Here is a 14078-nt window from a genome sequence, read left to right on the forward strand (position 1 = left end):
GATGTTACAGCTCATAGCAACCTCCAACTCCTGGGCTTAGGTGGTTCTCTTGCCTCAGCCTCCCAAGTAGCTGGGACTACAGGCACCCGCCACAACGCCTGGCTATTTGTTTGTTGCTGTTTGGCCAGGGCCAGGTTCCAACCTGCCACCTTGGGTATATGGGGCTGGCGCCTGATAAAATGGATGCCCCCAAAAGCTGTAAAGGCAAGGTTATTACATGATGATAAAGGGATCAATTCAGCAAGAGGATATAACAACTCTAAATGTATATGCACCTGACACAGAAGCAACCAAGTAGGGATATGAAGCAAATGTTAACTGATTCAAAGGGAGAGATAGATTCAAATTCAACAATAGCCGGGGACGTCAACACCCTCTCCGCATAGGACGGAAAATCAAGAAATAGACATTGAATTTAAACTACACATTAGACTAAATGGGCCCCAAAGACATTTGCACACATTTCATCCAACAGCCACAGAAAACACCTTCTTCTCATCAGCACAGGGAACATTATCTAGGATTGACCACACATCAGGTCACAGAACAAGTCTCAACACGTTTAAAACAATTTAAGTCATATGAAGTATCTTTACTGACCACAATGGAATAAAACTAGAAATCAGTAACAAGTACAAATACATAGAAATTAAACAACATGCTCCTGAATGACCAACAGATCAATGAAGAAATTAAGAAGGAAATTAAAAATTTTTTTTGTAGAGACAGAGTCTTACTTCACTGCCCTTGGTAGAGTGCCACGGCGTCACAGCTCACAGCAATCTCCAGCTCTTGGGCTTAGGCGATTCTCTTGCCTCAGCCTCCTGAGGAACTGGGACTATAGGTGCCTGCTACAACACCCAGCTATTTTTTTGTTGCAGTTTAGCCAGGGCCGGGTTTGAACCCGCCACCCTTGGTATATGGGGCCAGTGACCTACCCACTGAGTCACAGGCACTGTCCCAATTTTTTTTTTTTTTCAGTTTTTGACTGAGGCTGAATTTAAACCCACCACCTCCAGTATATGGGGCTGGTGTCCTTCTCCTTTGAGCCACAGGTGCCGCTCCCCCCCTCCTTTTTTTATTTCTTTGCTTTTTTCTTTTTTACAGGTGTGAGCCACCGTGCCTGGCAAAAAAAAAATTTCTTGAAACACACCAGCCTGAGCAACATAATGAGACCTCATCTCTATAAAGAAATAAAAATCTTAAAATAATTAGCTGGGCATGGTGATGCACACCTGTAGTTCCAGCTTCTCAGGAGGCTGGAGGATCTCTTGAGCCCGGAGGATCTCTTGAGCCCAGGACTTAGAGGCTGCAGTGATCTATGATTACACTGCTGTATACAGGAGAACCTCTGTGTATTGGCCATCTAAAGGACTGTAACAAACTTGTCAACATACGGAGCTGGTCAACGTAAGGAAGTAGGCCTACTGTACTGATGCTTACATGTGGTGCATTCAGGTCTATGAAAATTAGGTCAACTTAAGGACATGGTCAATGTAGAGAGATGGTCAGCTATGGAGGGTCTATTTATTTAAAAATCGCAAGTTCCATACTCTGCTAAACAGATCTCAAAACTTATGATCCAGTGATCCTATTTCTGGGTCTATATTCAAAGCACAGAAAATAAGTATATTGAACAGCTATCTGAATCCCCATGTATACTGCAGCACTAATCACAATAACCAAGGTATGGAATCAACCTAAGTACACATCAACAGATGAGTGGATAAAGAAAATGTGGTGTATATGTGCAATGGATTATTACTCAGTCATAAAAAGAATGACATCCTGTCATTTATAGAAACATGGAGGATGCTGGTGGATACTAAGTGAAATCAATCAGGCACAGAAAGACAAAGTTGCATGTTCTCATCCATATGTGGAAGGTAGAAAAGTGGGTCTCTCTCAAGGAGAGAGTAGAATCATGGTCACCAGAGGTGTGGAAGTGAGGGGAGGGAGGATTGGGAGAGATTGGTTAACAGATACAAAAGCACAGCTAGATATGAAGCATAAGACCTATGTTCTATAGCTCTATAGAGTGACTATAACTAACAACAATTTATTGTACCTTTTCAAGTAGCCTAAAGAACAGACTTTGAATGTTCCCAACACAAACATTTGAGGTGATGGAGATGCTTGTCTGCCTGATTTGATCACTAGACATCCTATACATGTATGGAAATATCACACTGTAACCATATGTGTATAATTACTATGTCTATTAAAAATAACAAAAGTGAAAAAAAAATCGCAAGTTCCACAGGACCCCCAAACTGCTGACTCTATAGGTCCAGGGACCAGAGAATCTTCATTTTATAAACTGTGCTTTAAAAACAGACTGTCTTATTTCAAAATCCTTTGCTTCTTTGAGCATCCCAAGCCTCTCATTTAGGACACCAGCACTTCCCTTGCACCTGGCCTGGCAAGGCGGTTTCATGGATATTGTAGCCACTCCACTCTCAGCTCAGGAAGGTAGATGTTATTATGCACACTTATTTACAAACAGGGAAACTGAGGCTCAGAGAGATGAAGCCACTTACTCCAAAAAGAACCAGCTGTCAAGTGTAACTTGGCTGGAAAGGGGCTGAGGCCCTTCCTGACCACCACGCCTGAAGAACCTTCCCTGTGTTCTTCTCTTTCTCAGCCTGTCGACTCCTTCACAGCTCTTACTGGAAGTTGCAATTATTTCCCTTATCGGTTTGTTTGGCTGGCTTCTGTTTTCTTTTCCAAGGGCCCTCTGGTTTTCTCTAGAGCCTAGATGGTGTCTGGCACATGAGTAGGGCTTGATTTATACTTGCTGAAGGAAGGAACTTGTTATTGTAGGTGCAGGGGACCAAAAACACTGTCTTCCATCTTGTAAAGTTTTGACTTCCAAAGCTCAGAACCCATTTCCACCCTTGTGTGTGTGTCTGTTTGTGCTTGCACATGCATGCCATAAATCTCTCAGCACCCCTATGGAGTTAGCCCAGATTTAGAGTGCACTGATGCCCTAGTGTTATGGGCATCATGTTTCCCTGCCTGGACTAGAAACCTAGTCCTCCTACCCTCCAACCCATACTGCCTTACTCCCAACCAGGGCATGAGCACAGCTTACCAGGCTTCCCAAAGCATCCTTCTCGAACCTTCTGCCAGCTGAGAATGGCCTCCAGCCAACGGAGTTTGTAGAAGTCAGAGAAGCCGCTCAATCCACAAAACATGACTGCAAGCAAAGATGGGTGCCCTGGAGGTCTGGCCCCCCTCCTCCCATGTCCCCAGGCTGCATGGTGCCACCTGCTTCCTCCTGCCGGGCCCAGCAGTACCAGGAGGTGGGCATTCAATGCAGGGGCAAGAAGGAAGCAGCCTGAGGCTCCATTGGTGGAGGGATTTGAACACTTCCACCAGGGAACTCCCTCCCTTTCAGCCCCATCTCTATAGCTTCGAGGGTGTTTGCCAGTCAGCTAGTCAGTCTGTCCAGAGCTCCGCCATGGGTAAGCTGTCACATAGTGGTAGGTAAAATATAGGATGCCCAGTTATATCTGAGTTTTTAAATAAACAATGAATACAATTTTTAAGTATAAGTATATTCCATGCAGTATTTGAGATAAACTTTCACAAAAAAAGTATTAATTGTCTATTTAAAGTTCAAATTTAACTGAACACTCTATATTTTTACTTGCTTAATCTGGTAACATGACCCGTGTGTGTGTGTGTGTGTGTGTGTGTGTGTGTGTGTGTATAGGAGCCCCAATCATGGATGCCCTGCGGCTTTGTCCCGAGAGCAAAATGCCAGGCTCACTGTTTTCCATGAAGATGTCCCGGGTGGGGTAGGCATATTCGATGGCCTCGGCTCTGCGGTTCAGGTCCATCATGTTGGCACAGAAGAGGTTGATATAGTGCTGGCTCTGGCTAAACAGTCCCTTGGTGCACCCCATCTGGGGGGACAAACACCAGAGACAAGGAAGTCAGTGATACAGATAGCAGACGCACACTCTGTTATGGACAAAGACATGTAGCAGTGAGACCGTCTTGAAAGAGGTGGTGTATGGGGCAGGCCTTTTCTCCTTTTCCCAGGATTTTTTCCCCACCCACATATCAGCGTGCCTGGGGCTCCATCACTGGAAATCAAAGAGCCACTTCTAGTCCCAGCTCTGCTACTCAGGAGCCGAGTTGCCTTGGTCTGCTGAATTAACATTCTGAGCTTCACAGTTTTCATTGGGAAAGGGCGAAGCTGCTGGAAACTGCACTAGAGGGCTCTGATGTATGTAGATGACACAGCTAGGAAGTGCCCGACGTGACACCATGACATTAGGGCATCAGTGCACTCTAAATCTGGCCTAACTCCACAGGCAGCTTCTGTGCTACTCAAAGTGTGGGCCTCAGACCAGGCCGGTCACTGCCCCACACCAGGAGAGGACAGGAGTTTAGAACAGCCTTCAGAAACTTCTGTAGTGATGGTCAGAGTAACTTTGTACCTGTTGAATCTAATCTAGTGGTTCTCAACCTTCCTAATGCTGCGGGCCTTTAATACAGTTCCTGTGGGTTGAGACCCACAGGTTGAGAACTGCTGATCTAATCAAATAATTTTCCTTGTAATCTGATTTTTATTGTATTTCCAAAAATACTGGTCTGTCATAGTTTGCAAATAAATAATAATAATACTAATTAAAAAATCTTGTCAAACAAGAACAGTGGGTACTTTCTTGGCTAAGAATTTTTGGACCCTGAATGACATTTTTTTGAGTAGAGATCAAGAGCCCTACCTTTCTATAGAAAGAAATACACACACACACACACAAAGTTCGTGTGCAATTTAAAATTGTTTAACATAGTAAACTGCAGGATGGCACCTGTGGCTCAGTGGGTAGAGCACCGGTTCCATATACCGAGGGTAGCTGGTTCAAACCTGGCGCTGGCAAAACTGTAACCAAAAAATAGCTGGGCATTATGAGGGGCACCTGTGGTCCCAGCTACTTGGGAGGCTGAGGCAAGAGAATAGCCTAAGCCCAGGAGGTGGAGGTTGCTGTGAGCAGTGTGACGCCATGTCACTCTACCAAAGGTGATAAAGTGAGACTCTGTCTCTACAAAAACAAAAACAAAGTAAATTGCAAACAAACTTTATGGACCCCCTGTATATGCCTATAATTTAAAATTATCATCATTATTTTTGGACTTAGAGGTGGAGGTGGGGGTGGGGCTGGATGCCCCCTCCCATTGCTGGGCTTTAGTCCCCAGGACCTCAAAGACAGACCCTCTGACTGGATTTGATCCAGGACACAGCTATGACTCATCCCTGCTCCATAGACCACAAGGGGGCGTTATGTGTCCAGGACTCCGGGGGCTGCTGGAGAGCTAGGTGTGGGCCTGAGCATGCTGGGAACCTTCTCTTCTTGAAGCCAGTGGGCTCACACCTTCAAGACCTCCCCTTCTTTTTTCCTAAAAAATTCAGTTTTGTTTTTTAAAATAAGGCTAAACAGGTAAATTACTACAAGGCTAACTTCCTTGATATTTCAACATGGTTGTGTTATTTTACCACAGAAATTGTCAATAGATCCCTAGAAGGGAAGTATCCAACAGCAAGGATAACTTTATACTCTGAATATCTCCTCTTTCCTCCTCCCAGACCACTTTTTTGTTTTGTTTCGTTTTGAGACAGGGTCTTGCTCTGTCACCCAGGCTAGAGCGCAGTGGCATCAGCCTAGCTTACTGCAACCACAAACTCCTGGGCTTGAGCGATCCCCCTGCCTCAGCCTCCCAAGTACCTGGGACTACAGGCACCCATCACAATGCCTGGGTAGTTTTTCCATTTTTAGTAGAGATGGGGTCTTGCTCTTGCTCAGACTGATCTCAAATCCTGAGCTTAAGGGATCCTCCCAGCTTAGCCTCCCAGAGTGCTAGGATTACAGGTGTGAGCCACCATGTCTGGCCCAAAAACCTTCTTCTGACTGGCTACAGCTAAGGACAACCCGCTGCCCATCACCATGGGCTTGGTTTGCTCTCCTGCACCCAGTTATCAGCAAATTTTGTTAGAAGTCTTCTTCATTTGTTGTTCACAAAGTCCTGTCTGCTGCTTCTCTTTGATTCTCTCTCTTTATCTTTTGTTTTGTTTTTCAATGCCCTATGGTCTAGTTCAGCATGCAAAGCTATCTGGTTCTGCCAGTCCAACAGAATCCCAAATCTCCCTTCCCCAACCCACCATGGCTACGTAATGGGCTCAGTCACACAGTAGGATGGCAGGTGCTGTCACTTTGCCCTGCTGGTGTCTGAAGCACAAATCCAAAGGCTACCCCCCCCCCCCCCCGGGGTGCAGCAGACAAGCACCCTGCCGAGAGCCCCTTTCATCAGCCTACTCAGGCACTCACCATTCTGGCCCAGAGGAAGAAGAGCAGCTGGTGGGACAGGTAGTAGCCAGAGCAGCCGGGCTTGGTCATGAGGGCCCGGCAGAAGTCTGAGAGCCCGCAGGGCTGGCTGCTGTCCTCCCTGGGGGAAAAGTGGTTCTGGCGTGTAAAGGGTGGTGCCCCGTTCCCACCCTGTGCCTCCCCACGCTGTGACTAGTTGTTAGAATCCTCAGTAGGTTCTAGGGCCCTGGCTGGGCACAGGGTTGCCAGACAAAATACAGGTGTTCTGTGCCTTGACTTGTTAAATCTGGCACCCCTAGCACAGAGAGGTGACACTGGAGCTCTTCTGGGGTTGGGGAAGCCACCAGGGGCTGAGACTTCCTGTTGCTCCATGGGACCCCAAATTACATCTTTCCTGGCACTGCCCTGAACAGTAGATACTTGAATCTAGACAGCTTGGGGTCTGGGCAGAACATGCTCATTCCCCCTGTGCCTGGTCTGCCCCAGAAAATGGCAGGCAACAGAAGTGGCCGGGTATGCCCTGGCCCAAACACCTCTCTGAAGGGCGCAGAGAGGACATGGCCACCACCTGCTTTCACTTTGCTGGTAGGCCTTGCTCTCAGCTGCCCAAGGCCTGACTCCAAGCCCACCCAGCAGCTGGTAAACTGGTGACCAGGCAGGCTTAGCCCTGCCTCCTGGGACCTGAAGCCCATGGGTAGACAGGACCACAAGGCCACTGTAAACTCCATCTGTGGCTACAGGAGGCTCTGGGAGAGCCCATGGGGGAGGTCTGGGTTGTCTGAGGGGCCAGGGACAGTTCTGGAGGCAGGATGGTGGCTGTGGCCCTGGAGGCCTGGCACAGGGATTTAGGCTTAGGGGAGGGAGGTGGAAAGTGGGTGGGAAAAGCAGAGGTTTTGAAGTGGAAGGTGCCCAGAGGATTAAAGGATGCCCTGGGGCCAGGTCAAAAGGGTTGAAGGAACAAAGGGACCACAGGAGGCTTGAGGCGAGTGCTCAGACAGGTTTTTGAAGGGATTGCTGTGGCCCAGGAACACCAGCCAGGTGGTGGGCATGCTAGTCCCCCCTCCCACAATGATTCCCTTGTCTGGGTTTGTACAATTCCTGGGACTCGGCCCAGACATGTGAGGTGGGGTGGGGTAGGGTGAGGAAGTCTAGAGACCCCACCCAGTTCCTAGCAGCTGTGCCAGGCAAGAGTCACTAGTCTCCTCGGAGAAGAAGTCCTGGGGCTCAAAGGTGGGGTAGACCAAGGAGGCGTTGGTGCGGGTCCAGGCTCGAGGTAGCTTCCAAAACCCAGGCAGGAGGGTTGGCTGGAACTCTGGCAGGGAGGAGAGGCAGGGTTGTGGGAGCTGTGGCCCCTGGCCCCATATGGAGCTGGGTATCTTCTGAGCACTAAACCCCACCTGCTGATCCAGGACTGGGTTTGAAACACCCAAGAAGCTCTGCTCCCACCCCAATCAATAGGAACAGTGTTGGGACAAGCTTTGACTAAATCCACTGCACTTATGGGAGGTAGAGATATGCAAATCAGGTCCTGTCTTGCGCTTGATTTGGAGAGAAAGTAATGCTCTTTCAAATTAGATGCCCAGCCAGGGGGCTTCTTCAGGATGACATAGGCTAGGATGGCATTAGGAACCAGGCCTGGGGTGGGGGGACCTCAACTGCAGGGAGGCCAGTCTCTCCAGGAGGGACTGGGGTGTGGTCACATGCAGCTGGGCTATTGTGTGACCACAAACTGTACCCTGGCTGACAATGTCCACACTCACTTGCTCACACAGGGTTGGACAGGGCTGGCTTTATGAGTGTCCCCCGATCCCCATTAGGAACAACTCAGGCCAGCGTTACTGGATAGGGCCTTCTATAGGGTCATTGAGGCTGGTGAGGAGAGAGACTCTCTGCACTTTAAGGCACAAGAGAGGTGCTAGCAAAACATGAGTGTTTGCTGTTCACAGGGTTGAGCTGCCTGCCTTTTAGATGCCCTGTTCTCTGGAACGGACCAGACTAGATGCTCCACTCTGGTGTAGGATGAAAGCCCCAAGCCTGTATGTGAGCTGAAGGCATGAGAGGAGACACACTGCCATTTCCTCCCTCCCTGTGCGTAGGTGGGGAGGTCATCAGAGTCTGAAGTCAAGGGTGATCGAATGTCCCCAGGGTCCACCTGAGGCTTGCTCAGCTGACAGGTTCATAACCAGGTTACAGACTGCCCTGACCTTGCATCAGGACAAGAAGGAGCCCACAGTGGGTTATTTCAGTAAATATGCCCAGATGCTGTGTTCCTGAAAAATGGATCTCCACCCATGCAATTACCTCGTAGATACTTGGGGTCACTCAGCTTGAGATAGAAAATGGATCTTTGCAGGAGCACCTCCAGCTTCTCAGCCAGCTTCCCCATGCGCAGGCTCAGCAGCTGTAGCAAGGGGTCCCGGGCCCACTTCTCCTGGACGCTTTGTAGCTGTACTGGGAGGGAGCAGAATTCATTCATTCCACCATCCAATAAGCCATTTGGGTGGGAAAAAAATCCTAATTTATATTGCATACTGTGAGCCTCTCCACCTTCCCCAGCACACAGGAGGAAGTGTTTGCTGAGTTTCTTGGAAACTGGGCCTTGATGGGGCTGATCTAGGGGATGGGTGTGAGGTCAGAGTGGTGGAAGGTGGTGCCAAGAGCTTGGTTTCTGGAGGTGGGCCTGCATTCAAATTCTGACTCTAATTCTGTCTTGGGTAACCACAGAAAGTCATTTAATTTCTCTCCATCTCACTTTCTCCATCTGTAAAATGGGGATAACAATAAACCTTACCACTTGGAGGGGTGCTATAAGGATTAAATGAACTAATATGTAGGGAGGATTTAGTATTTAGTGCAAAGTCAGCACTTAATAAAGTTTAGCCATTAGTATTAATTAAGGGGAGTTAGGGTCTATTGTACATGAAGAAAAATGAGAGAGAGATTCAGATTGCAGGGTGGAGAGCCATTGTGTACAGTTGAGCAGGTTGTGCACTGCACAAAAGGGTGATCCATTCATATCATGGGTTTGTACATACTGTGTATATATATTTACACAGTATTGGTTGGTCCAGGGCATTTCAGACCATACTGTATATATTAAGACAATTTCCCAGCAGATGGTGGTCAAGTGACTTGCAATCACTTGGTACCTTTAATTCCCACAAAGGTACCCTATTGGTTAGCAGTGGTCTTTGTAAGGTTGGGAGAGAATGGTAGTGTGGAGAGAGGAGGACAAGAGGTGGCCAGAAAGAGGGGAGACATGAGGACTAGCACCAGTGCAGCGTGAGAGACTGAGAGAGGAGGTAGGGTAGTTGTCCTTGGGTGGAACTGCAAGGGAGAGTGGACTACGGTAAGGAGGGTGCTGATAGAGTCATTCAGGGAAAGACCCCATGTGCCCTTGGCTCCCTCCCTGAGCGAACCTCTCAGGAAGAAGTACAGGCTTGGGAGAGCCCGTAGTGAGGGGCTTGGTTGTGTCAAAGTGTCCTCTCCTGAAGTCCAGCAGGACTCAGAGCCTGCCCACGTGGAGCTCATTATTTGGGAAGAGACAGCTCAGGATGTCTTTGCTCTTAGTCAAGGATACCTGACACTTCCATAGACAGGTGCTAAAGCCACCAAGTGTTGAGCCTTACAGGAAAGACGACATATATACATGATCCCCAGTGATAACCCCATCAACCTGGAACTTGGAGAATAAGGAAACTGAAGCTTTTTGAGGTCAGTAACTCAGCACTGCACAGATACACAGGGGGAGGTCCAGAATTTGAAGCCAGGCAGGAGGGCTCTGAAGCCTTGCTCTGGGTGGCGTGCAAGGCCTTTGCTTCCTTCTGGGGAAACTACTCTTTTAAGTTGCTAAGGTCCTGGGAGATTTGTTGTGCAGCAATAGATTCTTAAAAAGGGAAGGTGCAGAGCTGTGGAGGGGACACAAGCAGCAGGGCTGCCAAGCGCACCATGGCTCCAAGGAGGGACAGTGATCTGAGGCTGTGATGTGGGCCCTTTGCCAGTCACTGCTGTCCAGTAGTGACTAAGGAAGCCCATCCCCTCACTGGTGAAAAGGGATGAAAATCAGGGACATAGCCTCAGGGACTGTGGAGATAAGGCAGCAAAGTCCCTCCTGCAAAATGCTAAGGGTGTGCTAGTGTCCCACAGGCTCCTAGAGAATGGCAGCACCTCGTGCTGTTACACGCGCCCCAGAAGCACCTGCCCCATGAGAGCCCCCTGTCACTCCCATCTTTCCCCATAAGGAATCAGAGACCTCTGGGGCTTCCCATGACAAGAGTCTGTTCCTCCAGTTCCATGAGCTCTTAATCAATACCTGCTGCACACTAGGCACTGTTTTTGGCACCAAGGATGGACATGACTCTATGGTGCTACTTGGCCCTGGGGGGCTGGTATGCCAGGTGGATTTAATCCTAGACCCACCACTCATTAGGTGGGAAGCGTTGGAAGGCATTTGGAACCTGTACCTCAGTTTCCTCACCTCTGAGTCACTTGGCTGCTTACACAAAGCAGATGACCGGGGGCACCCAACGCCTGTTTGCAAGGCCATTTCTCAGCCTTCACGGGCCCCTTCCTCCATTAAAAAGATACCTTAAGGATTATATTCTACAACTATGATAGTATAAAGACCGATAACATTAAAAATTATATATTGAGACATTTTCTTCCATACAAAATTTCAGTTCTTTCTTCTTATTTTAAAAGAAAGCATTTTTTCAGCTCAGTGCTCATAGCTCAGCGGTTAGGGCGCTGGCCACATGCACCAGGGCTGGTGGGTTCCAACCTGGCCCAGGCCTGCTGAACGAAAATGATGACTGAAACAAAAAAGTGGCTGGGCGTTCTGGCAGGCGCCTGTAGTTCCAGCTGCTTGGGAGGCTGAGGAGAATCAATTAAGCCCAAGAGTTTGAGGTTGCTATAAACTGTGATGCCACGGCACTCTACCAAGGGCAACATAGTGAGACTCTGTCTCCAGAAAAAAAAAAAAAAAAAAAAAAAAAAAAAAGCATTTTCATGGGTCCCTAAAGTACTGTGGTTCCTGGCCCTGTGCCTGCCATACCTAGCAGGGAACCAACCTGTCAGGTGTAATGATGGTTATTCTTAATTCCTAGAGGAGGTGACAAGATGAGACTGGGGTTAGATGATGGAGATCCTGAGTGTGTCTATTGCCTTGCTCTAGCTGTGGCCTGGTAGGACGGGCAGGACCTGGGGTTCTTCAAGAGTGAGGAAGAGACACTGGGGAGGCCACATGGTCAAGACGGAGCAGGCTGTCCTGGGGCTCTCCTGCTGCTCCTGATCCTGGCTGGCTGGGAAACTGTGCTGGCAGCACAGAGAGGAGAATCAGGGAGATGCCCACCACCCAGCCTGGGAGCTAGCACCAGGCAGAGCCCATGTAGACAGCAAGCTGGGGCCTTTGCCGCTTTGGTCACAGTGGCTTGCAGGGAGAGGCTCACCGCACCTCATGGTGTATGTGCGTGTTTGGCTCCCTGTTTGCCTTGGACTATCTCCAGCCTCCTTCTCGGGGATCTTATATCTCTGAAAGTGAGACAAACACTTGGTTGTTTTCTTAGCACCTTCAAGTGGGTTTGCTGGAAGCAGAGAGAGCCGGGGCTGGAACCTGATCCTGAGGGTCCCCAGTTTTTGCCCTCATGCAAGAGGAGGGGCCCTCCCATAAATATCCATTAAAAGGATCCCTCCCCGTACCCTTGTTTGTGGCATGTCTTGGGGGGGGCTAAATAATAATTTCCAAATGTTTCCCCATGTTGCTTTAAATCCTTCCTACTTCTAAAAGCCTGTTGACAGCCAGCTGGGCTCAGACTCCCAGGGAGAGCAAAGCCCACTGCCTTCCCTTTCCCTAGAGCCAAGCAGGCTACGTTGGGGCCAGAAGGTTCTAGGTCCCAGATGTGCTGAGCAGTGCGGGGACAAAATTCAGAGCTGGTTTCCTAGGGGTCAGTCCTGGGGAACAAGTCTCACCTACCTTTTAGCACCTGGAACCCCACGGCGCAGTCCAGGTTGATTTCGGGTAGCCTCTCCTCTAGGAAGAAGGTGGCTCTCTCCAGCGCAGACAGGACCGGGCCTGCAATGGTGGCCTTGCCCTCTGCAGTGTCTAGCCCGGGCAGTGAGAAGGGCTGCATCAGTGGCAGTGCCATCAGTAAGAGCAGGAGCTGCAGCCCTGGGCTGGCCATGGCTGGCTTCTGCTCGTGGCTGGTCATATGTTCAGCACCAAGAGCTGCAGCCCAAGCCAGACGGCTTGTGCACACATCCTCTTGCCTCCTCCTCCCCACCTTCCCCTGGTAAACCTGCAGAGTGGTCAGGCAGGATGGCCCAGATGCCTGGGAAGGGCAGCTGCAGGGAAGGGTTGGCAGAGGGTGGTGTTCAGGCCAGTCATGGGTGGGCAGTCTCCTAGCCTCAGGCTGGGGAGAGAGGAGGAAGTGGGAGGTAAAGTTACCACCCCATCCAGCAATTACATTCCTAGGGATGTAATGAAGAGACTTGAAAACAGGTTTTGAAACAAAAACTTGTAAACAAACGTTTATAACAGCACTATGCACAAGAACTAAAAGGTGGTAACATCCCAAATGTCCATCAATGAATGAATGGATGGCTGTGGTGGCTCTGTAATCCTAGCACTCTGGGAGGCCGAGGTGGGTGGACTGCTTGAGCTCAGAAGAGGGAGACCAAGACCAGCCTGAGCCAAGAGCAAGACCTCATCTCTACTAAAAAAAGAAAAACTGAGGCAAGAGGATTGCTTGAGTCCAAGAGTTGGAGGTTGCTGTGAGCTATGAGGCCAAGGCACTCTATCCAGGGTGACAGCTTGAGACTTTGCCTCAAAAAAAAAAAAAAAATGAATGGATGAAGAGCATGCAGGCTACCCATACATACAATGGGGCATCATTCAGCCACGGGAAAAAAAAAATAAAGTACTGATATATGCTACAATATGAATGAACCTTAAAAACTTTACACTGAGAGAAGCTGGACACAAAAGGTCACACATTGTATGATTTCACTTACATGAAATGACCAGAACAAGCAAAGCCATAGAGATGGAGAAATGATTTCGGGGACTGAGGAGGGGGATGGGGAGTGACCATTAATAAATGTGGAGTTTCTTTTTGGAGTGATGAAAATGTTCTGGAATCAGTGATGGCCATGCAACTTTGCAAATATACTAAAAACCACTGAGAAATGGTACACTTTTAAAGGGTAAATTTTATGGTATGTGAGTTGTATCTCAATAAGTTTGTTATTTAACATTTTTCAGGAAAAAAGTGTCTAAAAACACTCCAGGGTGTGTGTTGTGGTATGTCTGGGTGTGTGTGTGGGGCAGACTAAACAATAATTTCCAAATCTCTCCTCATGTTGCTTTAAATCCTTCCTACTTTTTTTTTTAATTCTTTTTTTTTTTAATCCTTCCTTCTTCTAAAAGCCTAATGACAGCCAGCTGGGCTCAGACCCCCAGGGAGAGCAAAGCCCACTGCTTTCCCTTTCCCTAGAGCCAAAGCAGGCTACGTCGGGGGCCCCAGATGGCAGAGCAGTGCAGGGACAGAGCTCCAGGGATAGGGGAAAGGGCAATAATGAAGTAAAAAGACTGAAAAACCCTAACCTAGAACCCACAAAGAGCATCAAAGACATCAATGAGAGAGCAAGGCAAGTGAGGCTGGCCCGGTGCTAAAGGGTCCCTGGTAATGTCTCCAGCTCCTTCTCTCTAGAGCAGTGGTTTTTCTTTTTCTTTTTCTTTTTTTTTTT

The 14078-nt window shown here is 48.6% G+C and overlaps 1 protein-coding gene across 1 annotated transcript in view; it reads right to left on the bottom strand.

Annotated features, from left to right (window-relative positions):
* The window catches only part of CUNH16orf89 (chromosome unknown C16orf89 homolog), a 17799-nt gene extending 5184 nt beyond the window's left edge, over nucleotides 1–12615 (bottom strand). Inside the window, exons 1-6 of the mRNA XM_012805706.2 lie at nucleotides 12307–12615; nucleotides 8637–8786; nucleotides 7497–7647; nucleotides 6339–6456; nucleotides 3776–3911; nucleotides 3095–3199 (exon numbers count right to left, since the gene is read on the bottom strand). Of these exons, the coding sequence (XP_012661160.1) occupies nucleotides 3095–3199; nucleotides 3776–3911; nucleotides 6339–6456; nucleotides 7497–7647; nucleotides 8637–8786; nucleotides 12307–12541 (895 nt within the window). The 5' untranslated portion in view covers nucleotides 12542–12615. The remainder of the gene's footprint in view (nucleotides 1–3094; nucleotides 3200–3775; nucleotides 3912–6338; nucleotides 6457–7496; nucleotides 7648–8636; nucleotides 8787–12306) is intronic.
* Nucleotides 12616–14078: the final 1463 nt, after the last annotated feature.

The sequence above is a fragment of the Otolemur garnettii genome, unplaced genomic scaffold, assembly GCF_000181295.1.
Source record: "Otolemur garnettii isolate 467f Iridium unplaced genomic scaffold, OtoGar3 scaffold00044, whole genome shotgun sequence".
Taxonomy (NCBI): Eukaryota; Metazoa; Chordata; class Mammalia; order Primates; family Galagidae; genus Otolemur; species Otolemur garnettii.